This window comes from Lagopus muta, chromosome 8 (genome assembly GCF_023343835.1).
Source record: "Lagopus muta isolate bLagMut1 chromosome 8, bLagMut1 primary, whole genome shotgun sequence".
NCBI lineage: Eukaryota > Metazoa > Chordata > Aves > Galliformes > Phasianidae > Lagopus > Lagopus muta.
This window is the reverse complement of record NC_064440.1, coordinates 18,584,790-18,611,723: the sequence shown is the minus strand read 5'-3', so window position 1 is coordinate 18,611,723 and position 26,934 is coordinate 18,584,790. Positions and strand designations below refer to the sequence as shown.

At 36.1% G+C, this 26,934-nt stretch overlaps 1 protein-coding gene across 8 annotated transcripts in view; it reads right to left on the bottom strand.

Annotated features, from left to right (window-relative positions):
- The window catches only part of MYO3B (myosin IIIB), a 193,721-nt gene that overhangs the window by 39,694 nt on the left and 127,093 nt on the right, over positions 1 to 26,934 (bottom strand). For 7 of the 8 annotated variants that reach the window (XM_048953066.1, XM_048953065.1, XM_048953070.1 and 4 more), the window contains 6 exons: positions 22,458 to 22,569; positions 21,337 to 21,499; positions 20,508 to 20,588; positions 12,390 to 12,510; positions 6,596 to 6,659; positions 5,576 to 5,711 (listed from right to left, as the gene is read on the bottom strand). In XM_048953066.1, the coding sequence (XP_048809023.1) occupies positions 5,576 to 5,711; positions 6,596 to 6,659; positions 12,390 to 12,510; positions 20,508 to 20,588; positions 21,337 to 21,499; positions 22,458 to 22,569 (677 nt within the window). The remainder of the gene's footprint in view (positions 1 to 5,575; positions 5,712 to 6,595; positions 6,660 to 12,389; positions 12,511 to 20,507; positions 20,589 to 21,336; positions 21,500 to 22,457; positions 22,570 to 26,934) is intronic. The other variant, XM_048953069.1, reaches the window with a different exon arrangement.

Below are 26,934 nucleotides of genomic sequence, written 5' to 3'. Positions count from 1 at the left end.
CTTGTGGAAAACGGCTTTCTTGGTTCAAAACATCTGTATCTTGATACCCTATCTTGTGTGAGATACGTCCTGACTTTTATCATGATACTTATTACAGTCATGCTAGGATACTGGCTTTCTCTGAGTCAAAGCATAAAAAGTTCCCACTACCGAATAACTAATGACTATTGCTTTGCCATTGCTGCCATCTTTTTTTTTTCTAAAAAAAAGCAGAACAAAACAAAACAATGCACAAATAGGAATTACATAAAATTGCAGTTAAAATTACAATACAACATAAAATTAGCATGTAGAGTAGGACATATTCCCTGCGTTTAAGAACACCTGATGTACAAATGAAAGACATCAAATCAAGGCTGTATTCTAGGGCTGAGACTGAGGCAGCTTGAAGAGTATTTTCAAAGAAAATCTACTTTGGAGCAAAGACCATACACCTAAGTATAATTGCTGTAGCTTGGGTGAGATTTTTTAATTTTGAGCATTCTACTGCCATAGCACCAAAGAAAGACAATACACATGTATCTGTGATTGGTATAGTTTGCCTACTAAGATTATTCTACCTTTAAGACAGAATAATGAATACCTGAAACAATGTTTATATGTTAATACTGTCATACCATTTCCAGTAAATAAAATTTTTAAAGTATGCAAATTTACAGTAATCAGCTATGTAAATCTTTTTGCTCAGTACAAATGTATTCTAAAGGCTTCCCAAAGAAATACATTTTCATTTGCTTTTTCAAATACCTCCTTCGACTTACATTCAGATTTTAACATTACTCCCATTAGAAAGACAATATCTGAAATCTGAAATATCTGAAATGAACTAGCAATGTTAAGCAAGATATTTGTGAAATACTTCAATATTTTTTTAATTGGCTTCTTGACATTTAAGATCTCAAAACACTGATTCAGAGAGCATTTGTCCAAGCATCTTAAGATTACAGTTGAATTTTATGAAATTTACTATGCAGATAGTGATTTTTCTGAAACAATTGCACCTCTTATAAATGCAATTATCTATAGCAACTGCTCACTCTGAGATTTTCTTTTGCTTTTAAAGCATCTTACCAAGCATGAGGTAGGACATAGTACAGCATGGTAGGCAAGAGGATTGCGGTGGTCAATCACAGCACGGACTCTAGTCTTAATTAGAAATAGCTAGTACAATTAAAATGACAGCTGTTTTCTAGCTGGAATACAATCATAGAATCATAGAATCATAAAGATTAGAAATGACCTCTAAGATTATCTAGTCTGACTATCAAACAATAGGTAAGACTATCTTAGCTGAGGTTAAGTTATTTCCCAGTTTAAAACAACTAAACAATTTAAAACATTACAACTTGTGTCCTACTTGCAAGTAGAACTACTGTGGAAGGTCTCATGACTTGTTTGAGACCAAGACCTTAAGTTTATCCTCGTGTTACACTTAATTGTACCTCCTCCTTGCACTGCTGTTTTCACAAGCTAAGTTTAGGACTATAAAATGCTCAAAAATGCCATATAAGGTCACCTTCATTTCAAACAACTCTGAGGTAACAGGCCTCTCTGTGCCCTTATACTTCGGACTCTGTTCAGGAGAATTACTGTGCTTTAAGAAAAGAATTTGCACAAACAAGCAATCTATTTGTGCTGGGAATCTGATCATGCCCAATAAATAAAGATTGCATTTTCTCACTGGTGCCTCCGTCTGCTTTCAGAATAGATCAAGGTTTGTGTTTATACACAAAGAGAAGAACATACACTCCCATTTAGACAAACTATTTTTAAGTAAGGAGAGCAACAGAGGACTTTCAAAGAAAAAACACAAAACAACACGTTTGGCTATTACACAGACCGCTTCTGTCTCCTCAGAATGATATATCTTTTAATCTTCACAGAAAAAGAATTTAGATAAATGAGACAGAATAGGGAGTATTTTCAGAAAATGAAAGCTCAAACACCTGATGAACTCATTTTAAATTTCCTGTTTGGAGTGGTAAATCTGTAAGGATCACCTGTGTGGTAACACCCTACAGAGTAACTTTTTGGGAATATTTTCTCCTTTGCCCACAATGCCACTTATTGAACAGTGTACAGTACTGCCTAAGTTGGGCAACAGCCTTCACCCCCATCAAGCACTAATGCATTTTATTATATGCTTGCCCTGCAACAGAGCAATAAGCAATAATTACTTTTACATGTTTCTTCCAAGCCAGCACAGCTATATTCACCAAACTGCATTTTCTGATTACTTTACCAGAAAGAGAGGAAAAAAAAAGAAGTGCAACATGAAAAAAAACCACCAACATTGCAAGGCAAATATTCAAAATGGGTCACTGATGAGTAGAAGTCCAGCTTGAAACAAGGCTGGGTCCTAATTTCCATTAGTTTTCAGAATATGAAAGATAAAATCAAAGGGCATATTGCATATTCTGACTTTTACAACTACAGTGCAAGTTTCAATACCTCAGCTTCAAAATAGAGCTAGAGACACAGCAGACTGCATAATTCAGAACATCTCAGAACCCTGGCAAATTCCTCTGCCTCTCAAAATTTCAGCACTGCAGCCAAGCATGTCCTCATGCAAGTCACAAAACAAACATCATCAAGAAATATGTCCTTTTCTTCCACATGAGAAAGTCCATGGTAAGAGAGTACCATGCTCTCACACATTTAAAATGTCTGTGTTAGCGTTAAGAGTTATGCCATCCTCTGGTCAATGTAGAAATACTAATAGCTTTTTACAAACCTATTTCCTATTCATTTAGGACAATCTCAGTCATATATACCTTTAAGCCAAAGTTACACTGGGAGATCTCCATGAATCACTTCTTTCTTATTTATCATTTCAAATATTCTCTCTACTTATTTCTTCTAAGAAAATATCACAACTCAGCCTCTGGAAATTATTTATCTCTGCAATATTTTGGTTCTTTCACTACTACCTTTTTGTGACTAGAACGACTCACTTCTGGCTCAATTATTAGTGTTGACTGGACCCTCTCTCCATCCTAAAAACAGAAACAGGCAGAGGTGTTGTTGGAATCCTTGGCTTTGTTGCTAGCCCTTCCCCACTACCCCAGCAGAGCCAAGGGGAAATCCTGGGCAGCACTGAGCCAGCTCCTGGAGCCCTGTGCCACCACAGCACATGCATGCACATAACTTCCACTGCATACAGTTTGGTCACAGTGTTCAGTTTTTCTGTGACCCAGTAAAAATTCTCTTGAAGTGAAAAGAACTTTCATTTCTGCATTGATTACAGGGTGTCAAGATCTTTGTGAAAATTTGATGGTCTAGTTTTCCTTGTCCATTCTACTGACCAGAGTGAGTAACCTATGATATCAGAAAGCTGGATAAGATGCAAACTAGTGCACTTGATAAATACACTGACAAATACAGAAACACGTAAACTCATGTCAACCATTTTGTCTTTCGAGAGAGAGCCCCTCCCCCTCCCCCCCACTGAGGCCTCAAGAAGAATGAGCTGCCTATCCTCCACTTTGAGTGTAACCCTACATATAAAGACTCCCTCCTTTAGCAAACAACAACACTGCTTCAAAACTGTGCAAGAGATCAGTGCAGAACCCTACCACATGCCTTTCTCTGTCTTTGTGTTCCAGGTTCATGGAACTACCACCATGATGACAGAAGAATTCAATATGAATGTGTAGCATAGCAGAGTGATGTTTCATTATGAGAAATCAGTCTCCACATCATTTGAACAACCCTGCTGTCAGCTTTCTGCTTGGTGAAATACAATTCATGCAGCATAGTCTCACATTATAAAACCATGTGTATTGCATACACGTGTTCTTCTTTCAAAAGTAATATTTGCTATTTCACTTGGTTCTCACAATAGGTTCAGAAATACTTTGTACTTGAAAATATACCTTATACAGTAAGACTGAACATGGATTGCATAGGGTGTGAAACCATTGAGTACCTGAACACAAGCTGTGCTTTTAAGAAGTTGTTATTATTCAGCAGGTTTAATTCTCCAACAGTCATTCATGGAAGCAAGATTTATATGATCATTTGAGTATCTTCACACTTTACTGAGAAATTCCTTCCACACTTACTCTTTTACACATACATGTTTCTGAAATAGTTCGGATTAATGTTGCACTTACCTCTTTTTCAATCGGTATCCTTCTGTGACTTCATATTCTCTGAAGTCTTTCTGAATTACTAGGCAATGGCTTGGAATCAGATGTTTTTAAGGCTGTAAGGCTGTAATTCTGCCAATTTTACTGTCTATAATTGTTTAATTTCAGATACAATGTCACTGATGTCAAGGAGACTAGTTGCAGGGTAATGTACAATATCCATTGGCAGTAAGGATGACAGATTTGGGTCCTGACTGCTTTCCTCAAGAGGGTTTACTGCAATGAAGATATTTTTGTTTGACGGGTTTATTGTTTTAGATGTAATAATTTACGATACTAATGCACTCATCCCCTGCAGTCCCACACTATGGATTCAAAATCCATATGGACTGAAGTTCATCAAGAAAGTATAATGGATTTCTCAACATGCTGTGTTTACATACCACTTTGTTTTCAGCATGGAAAACACATTATGCCTGTGCAGAAGACTAAAAACATTGACTTTGTTATTTTGTATAACAGAAGGATCTCCAGATATGTACCTGTCTTCTTAATTTATCTTAATTAATCTTCTTTAATTTATAAATTGTTCAACTGAACGTTATAAAGTTTAAAGACATTAACTGCAGGATTAGGGATATTCAGACAAACATTTGAGAACTGACAAGATGAAAGGTGTCCCATTAAATATATAAATAGAAACATTAATATACAACACAAAATTATAAACAATTCATTTTCAGTAATAAGCTGGGAATTCATGTATTATCATTCTATTTTAATGCTAGTCACAGGTATCACATTATCAATCTGCTTCATCTTAATCTGTGAAAGGCATTCTGTGATACAGTATTAATATTTGCTTCCAGGAATTAGCAAAAACTTAATGATTACAATGACAGAGAAAAGTATTTCGTAAGGTATTGATTTCATGTAGAATAAATATTGATTACAATAGAATAAATGATAAATCAATTAAAATTCAACAACTGTCATAATGCTTTATCTCAAGCTCTTAAACTATTAGTGACCATGGCAAAAATAATGCATAAGCAAATGATAAGAAACCAGATTGCATAGATTTTAGAATTACTGTAGATGTTCCTGTGTTCCTGACTAAATCATAGTGGGTATAAACAAACACGTTGTCTTTCTTTCTGTCAAACATGAGAGATTTCATCACTGTCTTCCTTGTGAGGCTGGAAGACAGAGGAAAGCTAAAGTTCTTGAAAGGTATTTCAGGATTATTAATCATGTTTTCAATAGAAATCATTTTTCAGAAATCTCCATATCTCTCCTCTGTAACTCAGGTAATTGAGAGTTCTTAAAAAATTCCAGTTTGAAAATATGTAGAAGAAAGTTGTTTCCTTAATATTTCCTGGCTTCCAATGGATTGTTAATAAATACATAAAACAAGTCACATGCTGACCATGTGCAGCTTATAAACAGTAAATGAATGATTATTGTTACTCTGTTTTCCTTACCTCCTTTTTTAGGATGTCTCAAGGGACTTGACTGATGGTCTGTGATCGACTGAGATTGGCTAATTAATTGTGAATCACTCATTTTGAACGTATTTTTTACAGTAAAGGAAGAAGCAGCAATCTCATCCCAATCCTTCTGGAATAAAGAAAGCTGTTTTAGGCATTCAAGAAACATGCTGATTTCACTCTGCCATGATAACTTATAGCTGTGATCTCACAGAGAGCAACTTTGTATTCTTCACAACTCTTTGAGAAATGACTAATGTGAAATTAAAGTTACACAAGATTCTTGTGGCTTTCAGCACTACTGGCTTAGCATCCATGTCACAAACATTTGTTTATTTTTCCATTTAACTTATTTATCCCCTTTCCTCATGCAGTTAAATCGTAGCATGCACTGTATGCTGATTTCCTCTCATAGTTAATTTGTATCTTTAGAAAAAAGCTATAGGAAGGTATTAATCTGCTTAACATTTCTAAGTACATCATCCAAGGGATTTTGTTTTTTTAATCTTACATATGCTCAGCAGAGTTACTGGCAAAAACTGTACATTTTCTCCATTTCATCCTTTCAACATCAAATGGTAAGCAGCAAAAATTGGATCAGACTTCAAAGACTATGCTGTGCTCCAAGTCACAGAGCGACTCCTCCATTTCACATATTGAATTCGAGCAGGATATCAAAGTGCTACCAAAGAACCTCAGGTCCTTACTAAAAAAGAGGCTCTAACATCTGTAGAAAGTGAAGTGCACAGACAAATCACCTCAGGGAGCTGCTAGCATTTATTCTCAGCAGCAAATTTCCAGCCTTTTGATTCTCTTATTCGCTGTACCTCCCTGTCTTTCTACAGAACTAAAGTTCTTAGCAAGCAGGCTTTTGTCTCAAAGACTTCAAAACATTACTAACGGTTTCATGTTCGGATGGTGATGCCAAGCAGCCATGAACACACTGCAGAACTGAGGACTCAGGAATTTGAAGTTACAATGCAACGCTATTTTAGAATACAAACTTAGCAGTACCTTTTTTGTTTGTTTGTCAAGACAATCAGGCACGACAGGAGAAGACTGGTTACTTGTTTGCTGCCTAAAAGCAAGATTAAAAAAAAAGGTAGTTAAAATATTGTAATTTCTTCATTCTCATAAAAGGCTCACTGGCATTGTTGACGCTCTTCCCCTTTCCCCCTCCCCCAGACACTAACTATGCACATATGATCAGCTCAGAGAAAACACAGACCGGTCCCATTTCCTTTTGTAAGGAAGTGCATGTTATTAAACACGGTAACTGGCTATGAGCAATAAATTTGTCATTAAAAAAATGTGGATATGTGTATGTGAAAAGTGAGTTTATGAGGATTCTATGAGATTGAAGTAACTTGTTAAAATTAATTTTACAAGATTTAACGTGAGATATTTTTTTCCTTTAGAGGCTGTGAAGATCCGTTTTTCACACAGAAATTCAAACTTGTTCTCTCAGGAAATTTGACAAAGAAGGAAGAAGTGAGACATATGGCTTCATGCTCCCCTAAAACTGTTTGGGTTAAGTAACAGTTCTTACATTAACTTTGTCTGTACCTTTTATTATTTTACCATACAAATATTAAAGGTCAATTTCTCCTCTCATTAAAGCTAATAGAAGTATCATAAAATCTTCTGTAAGCTCTGCTGCTTGTTGGCAGACCTTTGAAGTAAATAGATCTTCTCAATCCTAAATTCTATCCAGAAAAAAACGTTGCTCCAGAATCTTTAGTCATGCAAAATCAAAAAAATATTCTACCAATTTCTTTCAAGAGATAACAAAACTGAGGTTTGTAAAGATTATTTGATAAGCTCACGGTCCTATAACTGGGATTAAAAGCAAGACTTTCTATTTGTCAAAACTTGCCTCAGCCATTACATCATTAATCACCAGCACTGTCACAATCTTTCTGAAAATACAGTCAACTGCAGTTGTATTTCGATGGAAACACATGGAATGTAAGCTTCAGTCATAGATTTCAGATTATGACATACATCATATATTTTTTTTCATGGATGGCAAAAGGCTTTTTCAGGCAGTAAGCTTTTTCAGTTTAACTTCTATTTATTACAACTGAACACCTTTCCGCCTTTTCAGTCACAGTGGGAAGAGGAAATAAAAAGGACAAAAATTGCTTTACTGAGTAAAAGAAAATACAATTTATGTTACCTCAAATTTTATTTTTGTCATTACTTATACGCTGAATATAAGAGACTCATATAAAAATAGAACAACACATTGAACTCTAAAAAACTGTCTGGACACATGCTCAATTTACCTTTTAAAATGTAGCTTCTAAAAACACTTCAAACTGAAATGACATGACTGAGGACTTGAAACATTCTAGACTATTAGCTATTGGATATGAAAACAGTGTATCACCACATGCATGCATCAGCTGATATGTTTATTCTAGGATATCCACAGAGCTTACTGAAATATTTAAAGCCTTATATTGCAATAGAGTTTAGGCTTTTAGATTAATTTTGTCTGAATGTGTTATGAAAGCTCGAGGGGTTCCTTGAATTGTTTCAGACTTGATCACACCAATAAAGACAGTACCACGGTAGTCAAAAAGCTATTTTGGTTGAGCAGAAATAATAGGAAGTATCCATGGACATGGACATAGCAAACATCAAGTTTTTCTGGAATGTTGAAATTTTGTGAATGAAGTTCAGATTTGCTTGTTGGGTTTGAGGCTTTTTTTTTTTCCATTATTCACTGACGTTATGAAAGTAAAGGAAAATATTCTGACTAAGCTGTAATTCATATTTAATGTTGTTTTCCTAAGGATGGAGGGATCCATTTTGAAAACATACTCTAATTTGTACTGGGACACCTCTTATACTGAAAAGAATAAAAATTTTTGAGGACTGTATTTGGCCTTGCATTTGAACATGTAGCACATTGTCTGTAATGTTCTTTTTTGCTGTTTCACCTGTATGTATTCTCTTATATTTAAATAACTACTTAGCAGGATTATTTAGATAACTCGCTGATTTCTTTCAAAATTACTCAAGCATTTATTGAGATGATTCTTCTCCACCTCCCCACACTGCGGAAAATATACCCAATATAATCTAGAAATAATGAATAAACCTCAATTATTTCTATAAGGATGTCAAAATCAAAATCTGCTCTAGAATCAGTATGTTGTAAATGGACCAAATTGCAAAATAGAAACAAATCATGATCTAAATTCAGTATTTCTGGTTTTGGAGTGTTTTCGATCTGGATCTAAATTTGCAGCTTGGATTAATCTCTACATTCTATAAATAATCCAGAGTTTAGTATGGTTTTGCCAGCACTTCTGCTTTGCAAGAGCTATAGCATTATCCAAATGTTTAAAACATGAAGGTTAAGTTCAGCAATTTGCCTTCTCTACATCATAAGCTAACAAAAATCAACCTCTGGAATTTTGAAGCCTTAGAATCTTGATTTTCTATCAGGATCCCAATGACATCATGTTTTTCACAACCAACCAGAAAGCCACGTGATGTGTAATTCTGCATTTCTGCATGATAAACTCTACAAGAGAACCTTTGGGGATGTTCAGGAATGCATCAGTAATGTGCAGTAGTAAGAACAGCCAGTAGTTTCCTGTGTTGTATTATATGATCCTCACTTTCTTTATCTATGGTCAAACTGCAACAGCATGTATGCTTAAATTCTGTCCACAGACAAGCCTTCTATGACTTTTGTTGGGTTCCATTAGAGTTACAGAAGCACTGGAGAAGATGCAAAAGTCTTTAAGTCCTGAGTACTTTTAATGGTACATTAAAATAACTGAATTGAAATAAAATACAAGTTCTTGCTCAAAAACATACTAAAGGAGATCAGATCATTGACCCCATAAACTCAGTGGCAAATATGAAATTACATAGAACCAGAGAGCACTTGTTTTCACTTGGTAGAAGATAATGCAGAGATACGGATGCTGTTTCCAGAGATTAATTCAAATTAAGACAATTCAAATGCAACATAAATGCAGTTCAGCATCAGCTAGTTCATATGAGTGATTGGGTGTTGGTGGCTAACATCTGAAAATGTGGCACCTGAGGATGTGCAGGATATTTTCAGGTATCTTTGACGAAACTATTTTCACTATGGTGAAAAAAAAATTTTTACTTGCCACATTTGCAAGACAGCAGTGTTTGGGTCAAACAGATGACCCAAATGTCAGCACATTTACCTGGAAAGTTCACAAGAGATCCAGCTTCATGTGCCTGGTTTTAATCAGGCAAAACAGAAATTTGCTGCTGAATATTCACCTAAACTGTCATACCCATGTAGTTTTTCCACTTTATCATCCTACTAAGTCTAAGTCTCATCTGAATGTAAAGAGTTTTACTAAAATAAAAACTGTATGAGGACACACATGCTGACCAGTCAAAGCTTTGACTAGCTACGTAGAGAAAGCTGTAGGAGAAAAGTCACAACGATTGTGAGTCAAGAAAAGTAATATTGATATATTGATGTCCATCCAAGTGCCATTTTCCTCTAAGCACTTTGAAATTCATAACATAGCATTTTTTTAGTGTTTTATACACATTATAGTACTGGAACTTTTTTTTTCTTTTTTTTTTTTTCTTTCTTAATAGATCTTTAAAAAGTAACAGGCTGTTATATATCCTGTGCATACAACAGAAAAGATCTTTATGTGATTTTCCTTTTGTATCCTGAACACTTTTCAGCTCCTTTTATATTTTTCAAAACTACTAACTAGAAAGCAAAAGAAATGAAAAGAAATGAAAGGAAATGAAATGCAAAGAATATTTTATTATTCAACAAATCAGTTCAATGGTATGTAAAGCCACAGTGAGGTTGCCTTGTCTAGAAATAGATTACAAGGTGCTGTGTTAAACATCTGCACTATTATTCACCACTATTTCTTACAAGTTTTTTATATGACTGAACAGCCATGCACTAAAACACAAAACCCCCAAACCTGTAGAAGAGAGCCTTGATTTATGGGAAGGAAGTTATCAGATTTAGTCCTAAGATTCTGAACATCACCTGTGAAATGCTCAACATTTTCAAGTCTCACTGAAGTCACTGGAACCTGAGGCCACTGTAGGGAAATTGTATAGGATTAGGCAAATAAGCTGGAAAATTTGTTGGGTTTTAAACTGAGAATTGCCAGTAGTAGTGGCAATTTAGCAGCTCCAGGCAAAAAAGGTACGAGTTTTATTACCTGATTGTGTACAGCAATCAGGAGTGCATGCAAAAACTGAATAGCGAATGTTTTTTATGTGGGCATCTTCAACCTAAATATTTAAAGGCATTTAAACACTGATTTCAATATAAATTCATTGTCTGAATACTTTTGGAAATCTGTATCTTTGTGCTCCATGAAGCCCAAATTCACCTCAACAGCTACAGATCCATAAAATGCTAATGAGCCTCAAGGGATGTACAGTTGAGAAAACAGTATCTAATCCACAAAGATACATTAGGAAAGCAACCAGGAATTCCGGAAACAATCTAATGTAGAAAGGGAAGAAAATATACAAAACAGATGAAGAAAAGTTTAAAGAGGTTGTGAGCCTCCAAGCAAGTTCAGGTGTAAGCTTCAAAACACTGAATAAGACAAAATACTTATTTACATTGTATTTTAATTTTAATTTGGGTTGCCAGACAGAATTGACAACAGACAGGTTATAGGCTCTGTCTTAATGCCATTTTCCAGCAGCCTGAGCCTTGTTTATTTATTCATTTATTTATTCTGAAATCAGACTACTGCAAGGGAGACACTCTGGAATATTATTAACCTGAAAGGATGCAGGTGATTACACCTGGACAAAATCATTTCATGCATTGAAGCATTTAGCAGACGTTATTCAATATAAAAAAAACTAAGTTCACAAGGAAATTAATGTAACTCAGTGTTCTGAAAATACACAGAGAAAGCTGAAATACTTTCTCAGAGGAAGAGTCAGTGTAATTAAAAAAATCATAACAACAACAACAAAAACAACAAAGCAACTTTCTCAATGGATTAATAGTATCTAGTTGCATTCAAGCAAGTCACTGATTTCATCAAAGAACTCATAAGAGGTGTAGCAGGACCTGCATTTGTGTGCTGTGTAGAAAGACTATAAATTAACAGAAATAAGAACTGGGATAAGAACTGAGATTTCCTGATGTCTATTCCTCAGCAGGGGGCATCTCATAGCTCTTAGTCACCAACATCTGCTGATCAAAGGGATTCCTTCAGCCAGCACCTCTCCTACAACACTGTAGGAGAGACAGACAAATAATAGGTGGAGCAGTTCCCTTCTCTATGCAAGAAAGAGCAGGGCAATATTTGACTGAAATGACTCCTCTAGTAAGGAAGATCAAAATATTTTTCCTCTACAAAGAAGGAGGCACCACTATTAAGGTTTACAGCATGCCTAGGCTGTCAGTGACTTGGCCATCTCCTTTTTGCAAGTCTTTTCCCTCATTACAACTCTGCGTGGAGCTCTACAGACACAAAAGGGTACACTTCTACTCTCGAAAATCATGCATTGCAGCCAGTTCTGAAATGCTGTCTGTGGTTAGGGGTATTCTGTGTACTTCTGAGAAGACAGCAATCCAGGGCAAACAGTACTTCAAATAAATCTCACTTCTTTACCTGGGAGAATACTGAGATGACTATGCTGGTGGGGGGACTGCTTAACCTACAGGTGATCATCTTCAGAAAATGGCAAGCTCCTTAAGCGCCAGCTGAGTCATAATGACATGTCTGCTCCTTTCAGATTTTACTGTGTGCAAAATCACTTCTGTAGATAACAGATAGGAAAGGATTCAACTCACCAGTGCTCTTCACAGTCAATATCAGAAGTAGAGCAGCTGCTCATATGTTGAGAATCTGCTACACAGCCAGTGCTCTTCTTCAGTCTTGGGTAGTTTTTGCGAGCAATATATCCCCTGAAAGCTAAAAAACATAGTTACGAATCAGAGAAAAACTCTGCAGAACCTGAAACACAGACTGGCATTTGTCTCTGGAGTCCAGAGCTGAATGGTCTACTACTGGAACATCTAAAATCTGGATTAATGTTGTATGGGATGTAGGATATGGGTTGTGGGACACAGAGCAACCTCATGCAGGATTAAAATAACAGTGTAGGTAACATTGGGAAAGCAGGAGGTGGAATAAATAGAGAACATAGTAAAGAATAAATTGAGAACAGAGAAGTTGACAAAAAGATCATCTCATGCCTGATATTTTGTAAAAACAACAAAAGTGCTCCCTACACAAAAGAGGAAAAAATGCAGTACTTGGAACCTGTCATTATTACAAAATTATGGAATCATTTTTTATTCATTTTTCCTTCCGTTTAATGACGCTTAGAAACTTAACTCAGCATTCATCCTTTCTTTTTGCATAAGGAAAAGATAGAGGAAAAAAATAAAGCTATCCAGATCTCAGCTGCTACTCTTTCCATAGGATGTAATATAATCAATCCCTTCTTCTCTATTTTAATTCGTGTTAATGACTTTCTTTCCAGCCATCACAAAAATGTGCATTTCTGCACTTATATGTGCAATATACAAAAAAAAAAAAGCATCCTAACCATTCGAGCTGTGGTATGCAATGCACCATAACAATCTAACATTTTCAATGCTACTGATGTTTCCAGCGTAAGAAGCAGCAAAATTTGCCTTTTAATGAGAGATTACTAAAATAAATAACCATTCCCTTTACAGAAGGCATGACAGAAGCTGGGCCTGCTGAGGTGTTGTTCTGAATACAGAGCTCAGGTACCATGAGGCTGAGCAACTTTCCACCCTTAATAATGAGACTGGAAAAGTCTGCCTATCTAGCAGAGATGAGGCGAGCGCTCTCTTGCCCCATGTGATCAGGCTTCCAATTCTTAACTATCCCCCACTGACCAGACAAGGAACCTACTCTGCTATTGGCAGCAAAGACAGCTGGCTGGCAGCCACCTTTCTGCAGCTCAAACACGCTGAGCAGCAGTCAGTATATGGACTACTGTAAAGATAAAGATGCACTGAAATAAATGAACTAGTAAGATAAGCATCATTTTTCTCTCTAGTAATTTCTCAGCTTTCAGCAGTTGCTTTGCAAGTGTGTGTGCATGTGTGTGCATAAAACCACCCCCATACCTCTACGATTTTTTTCTGCTAGATACTTACTAATGACAGTATAACTATTTTTTGTCTTTCCCTCATTCACTACACACAGTCCGCTTTATTTCATTTTGCAAACTTCATTTTTACTCTGAATTCTGTTTTCATAAATAATTTCAGGATCAAATCCTCTTCAATGGAAACCTTTCTTAAGCTGGCTTCTAACATTCTTCTAGAATATCTCTGATCTTACAGGTAAATGACTGTGCTTATCCTGCTTTCCCATTGACTCACAGGACAACTGAAGTAGAAGAGTAAACGAACATTTTTCTGTCTCACAAGCTTCATCGAGAATTAGTAGAACTGCATCTTTTCAGCATTTATTAACTGGATCTATAACGTTTCAAAGGAAATGCATATGCAGAGAATTCTACTGGGGGAGCCAGAGAGGTTGGGAAGCTGTTCCATCATGGCAATTTGCATTACTGACTGGTGCTGGTTTTGACACTAAGCACTTGGCTCAAAGAGTGTGAAATTAGCAGACTCATGTTGCTAGTGCTCCACGAACAATCACTGCATCATTGAAGAAGAATGATTACCAGCTGTCACCTCATTTTCACCTTATGCATTCTATATTCCAAACTTTACAGCAACAGTATCTCTAATCCTGATCTTTACATAACCAACGATAGCAGGACCTAAACTCAAAGCAACTTAAGAACATAGGAATTTTAGAACTTTTATCTTAATAGCTAACTTATTAGAGCTAAGCATTTTCTGTGACACCACTGAGGACACGACTTTTTACACTAATTTTGACTCAAAGTGATCACTCTGCCAGTTCCAGCATGCAGCAAACAAAGAACATATTTACCACAGGGAGCCTGAGATTTGGCATACTGCAGTTAAAAATCTTTATTTTAAGGTCTAAGCACTGAGGCATTTACATTGCATGCAAAGTTACACAATTCCAAATAGCAAAAATCCAGGCATTTTCCCTCTTATTCCTATTGGAAATATACAGTCACAGACTGAGTTGTGAAGCACAATGTAGAAAGATCAAAGCTAAATAATCATAGGTCTGTACCTGAGGCACGAAGAAAGGAGATGAAGTACTATTTTAAAACAGCAGAGGGATTCATTCTCAGTTGTAAGAAATCTTGTTCAAAAATATTTCTATATACACATATTTTTAAGATATAACTTAAAATAGTACATAAGAACAACTTTTGAACAGAAAGCTCATGTTTGCTAAATAGAAGGTGTCATGATTGTTTGTAATCAGAAATTGATTTGCTACAAACAGCATATGACCTTCTTAATTTGCCTAGATAAAAGAGCATTCAGCAGCTTAACTACCAACATCTGAGGTGATTTGGAGCCCATAAATCTGATTTTTTGCTTCATGCCAAATTAATTCCACTGAACGGTAAAAAAGATAGGAAGTCATGTCCTTTGCTAAGTCCCATGAATACTTCCCCTCTTTCACCTCTCAGTCTGGATGGATCTTGGGTGATGAATGCTTAGTAGCAGGAAAAATAACTGATGTCCTATATTCTCTGGCAGAAGCATTACAAGAAAGCAGGCCTCGTTACTGATGCACATCATCACTTTGATGTATGGATTTTAATTTTTGTGCATTGCACTAAAAAGTCCTATCTCGAGACTTGGTGAAAAAAAAGAAGTATGGATGACTCAAACTGATTATCAACATCAGTAATGACAAGAAAGAAGTATTCCCAGATCTCTTGTCCCTTCCTGATTTTACCAAGGGTATGAATGGACAGGAGAAAAAAAAAGAAATACAAAAAAAAGTAGAATTATTCACACAAATATTAGCTCAGAGACAGAGATAAAATACAAGACCTCATCCTTCAAAAAACTATTAAGGCCTTCTCACTTTTGTTAACATGCTCCCTGCATATGAGCAGCAGGTTTTTAATGGTTACTTGGTGTACTAGAAGTGAAGACTGACTGAATTGCCTAAACTGGTACAGAACATAAGGAGACGGAGAAGTAAAGTTAAGTAAGGCTGTGCAGCCTCTACAAATACATCTGAATGTGAAATCAAGGTAATACAATGACTCAGCTCAGCTACCATTAAAAGAAACGTATCTCTTCAGAGGTTCTTATCCTGAGAATGCTGCTAAAAGGAAGATGAATGACACAAAATAAAGCTGTATCTGTTACTTACTGCTTGTTGTTTTCAGGAATGATAAAAAATAGATGCATTTCTAGATATAATAATGATGTGCTTAGCAGTATTTGGAACATTTTAATCACATAATTCATATAACTTTACAAGATTACTTGCTGAATACATGTAGACGCACATACATACAAATTGACAGAAAAAATAGGGTTTTCAAGAAATGCTTCCTTTGCTGAAAAAAATCCTGAAGGTAAAATTTTTATTAAAAACTTACAGCTATTATAAATATGAAATAGTGCATTCCAGCTGTTCTCAAGCATTTGAAAAAAAAAAAATAATAATAAAAATAAATTTCACCTGAAGCCCAGGAAAGATATGCAATTAGTGAGATACGCAAACACTGCATGGGAAGAAGTTATAGAAAGCATTCTGCAAAATGTTTTTTTCATCTTATTTCCTTCTGAACATACATCCCCTTTTTTTTTTAAAAAAAAAAAAAAACAACTTTTTTTTTTAGCTTAAAAAAAAAAAAAAAGGAAAAAGAAAAAAGAAAAAAAAAAAAGAAAAAAAAAGAGTTGGGTTCTGCTCTTTTTTCTTGAGTTCTTGATAAAGAATTTTCCAATACAATGTGACATATGGTGAGTGTGTGAGCACGTGTTGGAGGAGGAGATGGTGGCTCAATGGATTAGTCATTTGCCTTTCACCTCTGGAAGCATAGTTAAACTCAGTCCTGACCAGAGTTGCACAGTATATTCCAGATGGCTAAAGTGGGCCTAATTAAAATGAATTCAGTGATGTCACCTCAGATCTAAGTGAATTGTATGCACCACTCATTTGGCATTTTGGCAACATCACCTCACAAATGAAATAAACAGGATTAAAATCCTCCTTTAAGACTTTAGGGACAAGGGTCACTCCACATAGAAATACGTTTTCTTAACTAGACTATGTATCGTTGTAATTCCATTATCTGTTTGTGATATGTATTGTTTTCTTTTTAATTCTAATTAATGCTTCCCTGTAATACAAAGAAACATTAAATGAGACTTGCATGTGAGACACACCAGTAGAGCAACATTTCAGTCAGATGATTCAATGCTCATACACTGATTTACACCAGGTGTGAATCAGGCAAAAAAAAATTCTAAAATAATCTAATAAAATCTTTTTCATTATGCTTAGACATAAATCCAAAGAATTTAAATCCCAATTACAAAGAAATACTTACACCAAAGTGCAAAGAGTTACTAATGTGAAAACTTTACACGAAATAATTCTTCACAGCTCCTCTCCAAATTAAAAACCGCCTCAAAAATACAGTTCGGGAAAGCTGGACGGAGGAAATAAGAAAGGACTTGTGTAACCTGTGTACCATTTCTCATCTCATAAACTCTGTACATTCCGAAAATCTGTAGTGTGGATATGCTGAAGTAAGGCAGCTTTTTCTTCCTCGGCTAATTTAAATTCACAAATATTTTGTCTACTAGCTAGAGTGTTTCCCTTATCTGAAATAATGACCATTTTTTTGTGTAATATTATACACTCAGGAAATGTATCCCCAAGTATATTGTGAAGGGTTTTTTTTTTCTAAGTTTGTTTTTTCTTTCAACATTTCATCAATGGATAGCAAACTGCTGGGCCCACAGAGATCTCCAGACCACCAGCTCATGTATTTGAAAGGCATCTGTTTATTTTTAAAATGCAAATGTAGCCTACCTCAAAGACTGACTTGCAAGAAATGAACAATCTGAACAAGTCAAGAGGTTTCCAATCAGGAGCTGTGTTCCTCCTTTATATCAGGCTATGATCACTTGCTGTCAAAACCACTTAAACAATATCCTGGAATCTGAATGAAGTCCCCCCACAATTAAAATGAGCAGGATAATCCTGCAAGAATTATTCAGGCAAATCATTTTTCACACAGTTTAAAGTAATGATAAGGTCATTTACAAAAGAAATCAGCGCCTTTGAAATGCTGACTTGTAGACAGAGGACTGCCTGGAGGAGGGCCATAGATAACAGTGAAGACTGGCCTCCTAACACTACCCTCGCAGTCTTTGGAACTGATTCTGATGAAGAGAAGGCCCAATAAGGTTAATACCCTTACTTTGATCTCTGTCAAAGCGTACCAGCAAGAATTAATTTACATTTCAGATGAAAAAGGTTGACAGCATGAAAAGGCATCTTGTTTCTGGTATGTGAATGTGCTGTAATAGATCGGGAATTCTGAAAGGAAGTTCTGAGGAAGCTAAAGGGATAAGCCGAGCGGCTGCTTTTATTGGGAAAGAGATGAAAGGAAAACAAATTTCAATATGTGCTGTTCTGTAAAAACATGTAAGCCAAATGCTTCCTAAATTTCAAGGCCTGCTTGAAGGCTGAGGATGGGGGAGGGAGAGGAGAGAGGAGAGGGAAGTACATTTATTTTAATTATACGGTTTTGCTAATGTCTGGATGACAAATGCAAACAATATATCTCTCTGCCTGAAATGATTCATTTAAAAAAAAAAAAAAGCAAAGGTGATCATACTCCTTTTTACTGACAAGCTGCCTTGAAATACACACTAACATTATAAGATGTGCAGGGAAGGCAGAGATTTGGGCTTGCTTTTGTTCCCATGTCACTAAGCACTTTGGCAGTGTAATGTAAACAAGAGAAGGATGTCTGTGTATTTTAAAAGCAGGAAAATGGCCGCCATTCACAAGCATGAGCTTTGATTATAAACACTGAATGACTAACATGTTAGAGAAGAAAAAATGGTGCAAGAAGAATTTTCAAATATGAGGTCCTAGATATAGATTTCCAAAGGCAGAGAGAAACATGCTGGGGACTATTATTATTATTGTACCTCACTGAGTGCAGTGCCAAAGACAGGAGAAGCAGCCAGGGTAATTAATACAGAGGTGCATGTGTCACTCTTAACCCTACAGTTCTAGTGCTCATTTACCCAGACTGATCACTGAAACTGTCAAGTGCCAGGTTACAAAGGAAGGCAGTGTGTCTGTTGGTTGGAAGAGCACTAATAGCATTCCTCCAGCATTAGGCCCTGAGGACAGAAGTGTCCAAATACCAGGATATGTGTACAATCCCACTGCCTCTGCTCTGCCATGTTCAATGCAGCATCTCAGAGATGACAGGAAGGAACAAAGCTCTGAATCTCTTCCATGTGTGTAAACAGCAGAATCAGTTGCATTTTCTAAAGCATTGGTAATATGCATGGACCTCCTACATGCCTAAGAAAGCTAGCTGAATAAAATTCTAAGGCCAAGTATCCCCTACAGCCTCTAAGTAATATTGCTACACACCAGCTTCCAATGAAATCTGAGATAACTCTTCTCTTAAAAACTGTTAATAGTGGGAAAGTGAAGGGTCAACCATTTCACTTTCTTTTTTTATGACAAAATGCCGTTGTAAAAGTCAGGAAATCCTAGTGCAGGTATGGACAAGCATAAATTTAGTGAATGCTCCAGAAAGCAGTTGCAATGGTTCTTTAAAAATCTGGTCATGAATAAAACAAATGACAACACAAAGGAGAGGAAGAAGGGGAGAGAACACTCGTGCAGTTCCTCAGTGCTTGCAGTAATAGGGAAAAAAAAATCTCCTTAACTGTTCTCCATATAATATAATGATCTGCATTTAACACTAGAGATTATGATTATACATAACAGTATGCACACTAAGCTATAAATTACTATTTTAACCTAATGATAATCTGTTCCTTTCTGTAACCAGATTGGTATTCTTCTGTTTTCTGCTCAAAGTCATTCTGAAGCTTATTTTCAGAGTAGGAAACTTAAAAGAAAAAAAAAGTTGCATTTAGTGGGAATGGCTTACGAAGAGAACAAAGCAAAGGAATATTTGTAACTACTCCATTTAAGATTGATTTTAGGTTATATGACACAAAATAGAGAGGTTACAAAGCTTAAGGACCTATGATAGCAGAGGCAGCTGGTAAAATAAAGGTGGTGCCATGATTTATCTGTAAACACATTAGCTACAGCTCATTTTTGATCAGGTATAGTCTCTCACCTGGGGTTGGACAGAAAAGGTGTGTTACACTGCATCATATGGGGGCTGCTTCACTCTGGCAGCATGTGAAAACATCACTGAGTCTGCAGCAGTGGTTCTTAGATTTCTATGCCATATGGTACCCTGCTCTCTACTAGAGACCTGCACAGCCCTATGGGCCTGTTCCTCCAACAATCTCTTTAAAGTTCATTCAAATTCATATTGATACGGCAGCATAGGAGTCTGGCAGAGAGTCAGAGATTGGCCAAAGCTAGCAAACTCAGCAGGCAATTGAAAGGGAAACTTGGCTATGTGCCAAGATCGGTACTTGACAAAGAGAGAAATGCATGTCCAGTGCCTCCAATCCACACTTACAGTCAAACAAATTCAGTACTTCATTCCAGCTCTGCACAAGACTGAGTCAGACTGATTGTGCTGAGAAGAATCTTAAAGAATTAACAGCTTTTATTTGGTATGTTCCAGAAAGGTACTCAGAAAAATCTCAGAAAAAGTGTCATAACTGTCACAGATGTCATTTGATAGTGAAGAACAAGTGACGAGAAGCAATGCTTTTGACAGATTTCGTTTGAACTGTACGTATTTCTCTTTGTTATAAACACTGACACGTGAAATCACCCACAGGCAGAATAGGTATTGGCAACTAAAATAATGTTTTAATTACCTGCTTGAATATGTATAGCAGCATTATTTCTTCTGTTCCTTATTTCCTTGTACTTCCTGCGAGCTTCATATCCTCTCCAAGCTAAAAATACAAAACCATGTGCTGGAAATTACATTTATTTAAGGAAGTGCTACAGAGTCTACAGAGTTAGAGATGTGCTGAAACTTTCATCCCTCCTGCCACAACCACTCCAGCCCCCACCTCCAGCACCTCCTCCTCACCCACCCACATGTTGAACTCTGAGTTCATGACTGTAGTACTCTCATCCCTGCAACTTCAAACACTGCTTTACTCGTCCAAATTTTAATTGTCACCATGTGCTCACTGATGTCCTAATCCAAAAGGCAAAGGTGCATAATAATTGTGCATCATCAGTCAGCACAAGAACTCCCCTTCTCACACAACTTCCCAAATTCGATATAAAAAAGCCTGCTAGATTACTGGCAATCAGCCTTTTGGGCCCACCCCATAACTTATGTTATCTGTAAGTATGGTGCACGTAAGAAGGCAAAGGGAGAAAAGAGGGAGGAGAGCCAAGATACTGCATGTATGTGCTGCAAGCTAGTGTAGACACACCTAACAATATTTTCCATTTATGTACAGGCATCACATCCAAAATATTAAAATATTTTAAATAATTACATTACTGAAAGCTAAGATAACACCCTAGAAGTAAATCAGTAATATTTTTATCAATTAGCTGGAGAGAAAAGTACCTCCTGTTATTTTGATTTCATATAAACTACTATCAATGAATAAATATTATACACATAATTTAACATCTTGAAATGCCAAATTACTCAGTGAAGTAGGAAATGTGAATATTTACCTGACTGTATGGTAACAGCACTATTTTCTCTTTTTTCTTTGGCTTTCTTGTATCTTCTTGCTCCAAGCCATCCCTTGATATAAGCCTGCATGACCACCACCCTCCCTATAACTTCTCGCAGGAACAAATTTAACTGCTCTATATGGTAATACTTTAGAAAAACCTGAAATGGAACAACAAATTCAGTATTATACACAGGTAGCAACACAACCGATTGTATTTTGCCTTTTTGGAAGCCTTGTATTAGCCTACTTCCGAGCACTTTTTCTGGGAAAGCTCATAAAATACTAGCTGCTGGTTTTTTTTGTTTTTTTGTTTTGTTTTTTTTTTTGTTTTTTTGGTTTTTTTTAGCAATTTTGTGAATTAAATAACTTGCTTTCAGTGTGCTGAGGGAGCTTCATTATTCCATTGAATACGATCACTTATTCAAAAAAAAATAAACCACTTATTTTTGCCCTTAAGAAAGTAAAAAGTAAACTGGTGAGAGAGAAGCTTTCACGTATCAATAGTTTTAAAACACAGACTTTCTTGACAGTTGGGGGATAAATCTTGGACTACATTTGTTTTAGACAATACTGTCTAACAACACTGCTTTAAGAGGCAAATACTACGGGTAGTTACACACACTTTATCTCCTTGTTTTTCCTTTGTGCACAATAAAACAACTCAGGATACAACATAACTTTCTTTTCACAGAAGTCAGCCAGACCATTTTAAGCCACGATCAAAGGCTCTTCTATCAAAGAACCAGAAAAATCTCATCTGAAACTCCACAGATAATGTACTAACCAGACCCACAGAACAGGCCAGAGTGTAAAGTTTCAGTCATGTCATGATTAATAGAAGGATCTTCAGGACACTATCACAGCAGGCACTGACAGATGTACCATCTTTATCAAGGCAGCCACGTGCAGAGTGCATTTTGGGGAGGTACCCAATGCACCTTTTCTCCGGTAGCACAAACTCATCTGGATTGGAAGGGCACCTCTGTAACCTAGAAGGGTAACTAACTGGAATAAATTCCTTGTTCTCTTGTTAATTCACTCAGTACTTTGCAAAACACTGTTAGATAAGCTTTGCTACAGGGACGCTATCCTGGAGAAAACATTAGCATTCTCTACCTTAGTTTTTCCAAGAATCCAGTTTTCTAGTTTAGCTTTCTCCAAAATGGTCAGACAGTTTTCTCTGCTGCCAAGGGGAGACTCATGTGCCTTGAAAGCAAGGTAGTAATACCTACAAAGCAAAATGACAAAGAAAAAGTTGACTTGGTAACAAAACATACTTCTACTGCTAGTCTGTAGCTCAGAGATAAAACTCCAGAATTAACGGAAATATTTCTAAGATATATTATTTGTGACCTGAAGTCTGTTTCTCATGAAAAATGACCTTAAAGTCTATTTCATCAGTAGAATCTTGCAGTATGTTAGTGCATAATCAATGAATACACAGATGTTATAATTATGAAATATACCAGAGAGCTTGGCTAAACAGGTCATTATACTAAAAGAGAATAGGTAGAGCAGTTGCTCACATCCTGGGCTTGCTGAAAAATTCCAAAGGAGGAATCTCCAGAAGAGATCCTTCCCCAGTGGCAGTCAGCTCCTAAATGGGTCTAGAAGAGGTGCAGCCAAGCTCCACCCCTTCCTGCAGCACAGGTGAATTGCCTTCACCTGTGCTCCGTGGCTGACTCAGTGCTCACCTCAGATGATCAATAAGAGGTTCAGGCCGTGATTCAGCAGTTCCCATACAGTTAGCTACTGGTATTGGCCATTTTTCACAAAGAAGCATAAGTGGCCTCGATATTAATTGGGAAACAGGGATCCACATAAGAAGACCAATGACTCTTGAGCTTGTAACAAGACCACCCTGTCAACAGCACCTAAGTAATATTCATTTTCAGTATTTCAAACAGAAAGACTGCAGATTCTCAGTTTGTGAAGAAAAAGGCCAGCACTAGTACGGCAGGCAGCACACAGTCTGTATCAGTGATACTGACTGATCATATATGCTGAGAGGCTGCTACCATGTGCAAAGAATAAAGATAGTTTACAGGAAAAACAATTCTCATATCAATCTTAATTTACAGACAGCAGGATGTTCAGACTGCTTGACATCTGAATTTCGTGTTTCCGGGAAAAGGTCGTATATATGCACAATTAAAACAACTGGCACTGCTATCTTATTGGCAAGGATCGTATTAGTGCTGGTAGTTAAACAAAACTAGTCGCTATTTTAAAGAGAAAAATAAAGTGAACTACTCTTCATTTAAATTAAATCATTTTTGATAGGCACAAGGATTTCTATGGTTATGTAAGTCTTTAGGCATTTTGCCTTTTTTCTGTTTGACTGGGATAATCAGTCAATGGGAATTATTATGATAATTCCAATGGCCTTCAGATCAGGCCCATAGTAAACAACCTTGACTTTCGTTTTGTCTGTGATCCCAAAAAGAACAGCTTGAGAAATGTGAAATAAAATTACGGTGCAAAAAGATAAAAAGATAACAAAAAAGAGATGCATACTTGTTTGAACTGAATTGACATGAGAAATGACTGTAACAAGCCATGGTTGTAAAGCCACCATTTGTTCATGAAGAACAGTTTTATAGTATTCAAGTAACTCTATTTGCAAACAATCATGTTACATAACAGCAAGAACACTGGCTAGCTAGTTTACAAGATCAAGGTTATTTTAGCACAAGTACACAGTTAGATAGTAGCAACTGCCACCTCACCTCTCATTTATGAACCATCTGAACCATCATGTTTCTTCTTTAAGTTTCACTTCTGCAGGAGCTACTCTGTTTACATTGCTCTTGAAAGGAATTGGCAGGTTCAGCAAACTAATTTCCTAATTACTAGAATGGGGAAGAACCATCACATAGTCCTTAGAATAAAGAAAGGAATCTGACTAGTGAATCTCACAGATTCCTCTTGTAGCCACATAAAGGCAAGAAAAAATTCTACCTCATACTGAAAAAAAAAAAAAATACTGAGAAGCAATTATAAAGAATGGAACAGTGCAATTTTGTGGGTTTTTTTGTTTTTTTGTTTTTTTTTTTTATCAGGGGAATATGATTTTCAAATATTAGCTCCAGTTAATCTCTAGAGATTAGCTCCAGTTGTCACAAGAAAGAAAAAAGAACCACTAAAATAGTCAATAAAGATCAAAGGGGAACCAAATGATGTCTGAAGGCACTGGAATCTGTCCTGAACTGGAGAGATAGATATTCACCAACTGGAGACACTGCCCACTCTGAATAATGATAAGAGATTATGTGTTACTGAGTTAAGGTTTTTTAATGTAGTCATTTTATCAGTAAGATGGTATTGCAAATTATTTAGCCAAGTCTTTCAAAGTGCCAACAGTCATGGCATTTAGCAGGTATGGAGAAACGTTACAGATTTAAAAGAAAAAAATGCCCATTTCCTCTACTTTACTACTAAACTTAATGATACATGATTTCACAAGACAGCATTCTGACTTGCACTGATAGAACTCAGATATAAAATATACATATCCCAAACAATTTGTCATAGTTTGCAGTTTCAACATGCGCTTGACAGACATGTCAGAGAAGTTGCATCAGTAGGAAATTGCTGATTGCTACATAAACTAGTTCAGATTAGTCTTGGCATTTATACTTATGTGTAACTTAAGTGGCTTGTTTCTTTTCCTAGAGGGAAGGAAACCTTCAAGTCTATGCTATTATCAGCTTTTCGCATGTTCACGCGTCTTTTAAGACATGTAGCTGGGAATTTTAAAATCACTGAACAATATTTAGAGAGCACAGGTGCAATAACATAGTCGGAGAACTCCACAATTTTTAAATTTTACAATCTTATCAGTGACAAGCAAATGCTTTGTTTTCTAACACTGCCTGTTTTCATGCCTAAGTCACTAACTACAGACACACAAGTAATTTGATTTGTGCTTAGGATAACTGTATCACAACATAGCATGTGCCATGTAGGGTCATCTAATTTATGAAATTTAAGATCTTTGTAAGGCAACAAAACAAGTGCAATATTTTGGAGGAAGATAAAATGTTTCACCTTAATGCATCTGGTGAAAGTTTGCAAATATTATACATGGTGAAATGATAATGAAAAGTGTAGTTGTGCAGCCAAAGCTTTGGGCAACATACAATTACAACTCTGTTCATTTTGATTTATTGGCCTAAGAACATCTCTATCATACTTACATTCTGCTGTACAGAGATCACAAAAAGAGCAAACTCTATTTACATGATTTTATCAAGGAAAGAAACTAAATCCTTAAATGCAGAAATGTAGGGCTAGAAATCATACGCACTTCCACATGAGAATAAAGATTCACAACTTAGTTTTTTTATCTGCATATTTGCTTTTGTTCTAGCAGACAATGCAGTAGTCCAAAACACTTTGTCTATATTAACCCAATACTTTCATTTCTGTTTTTTAAAATTAAGTTTATAATTTTTCATTCGTTGTAACATAGGCATGGAAGGTCTTAATGAGCAATGAGAAATTTAGGACTTCTGAAAAAAAAAACCAACAGGTAATTTAATTGTAGCAGACACTACTTACATATTCAGACATTCAAAATATTTTGTCTTAAATGCACAAAAATACTCATGGAGTATTCCACATATGCTGTGGAATCTTCTACCTTGAAGTATTTTGAATTGGAAATGAAGGAACAGTTTTACCCTCTGTTTTGGAAATAAATACAAGACTGAAAGAAAGACTTAAATAGACAAGAAAGAACGATAGTCTCGCTCCCAGGGCAGCTTGCTAAACTGGCTGTAGGTTAAACTAATGCTGTGCCTGGTCTATACATAAGGTACCATCTAAATGGGATCTTTGCACTACTTCACTGCATTTAAATAGAATAAGAACCATAAAGGCTATTACAAACCATTATGCGTGAGATTGGAGACATACTCCAGTATGTTGGTAAGATTTTCTTCTTTGGATGCAAATGGTTACTCTTACTAACACTACTGAAGATCTGCGTGATGACAGAAAAATGATCACCTAGGCTGAAATTAAGAAACTGTAGCATTCCCATGTAACTGGTACTACTGTTTTAAGTACAACATGGTTTTATTTGTTTTGAAATAAAGACAGTAAATTCCTAAGTGCCATACGGATGCAAAACCACATTTCTTTTAAATTATCCATCCTGCTTGAACATTTCCTACATATACTCAACTATAGGTATCCTTAAAGCATTTGACTGATCACATTGTCAGCAGCAGTGAGTAAAAGAGAAATAATTTCACCTCAAAAGAACTGATTTCTCAGCAGATGAAACCTGTTTGAAATTATACATTTCTTAACCATTGGTTCTTATATTGCTCTACAAAGGATCCTGCATGGATGTTAATATTCTCATGCAAAACATATATTAGAGCAGGATTAACTTGGACTTAAGAGTAATTAGAGACAAAAGGAAGTTCATTAGAAGTTGAATTTATCCCCAGATGAACAAATACAAAGCTGGGACATGCATAGTTAAAGTTAAAGACATCCGAGTGTACTGAGACACAGAAAACATCAGATTGCTGCTGTGTGTTAATTGTCTGACTTATGTAAGGTTTTACCTTAGACAAAC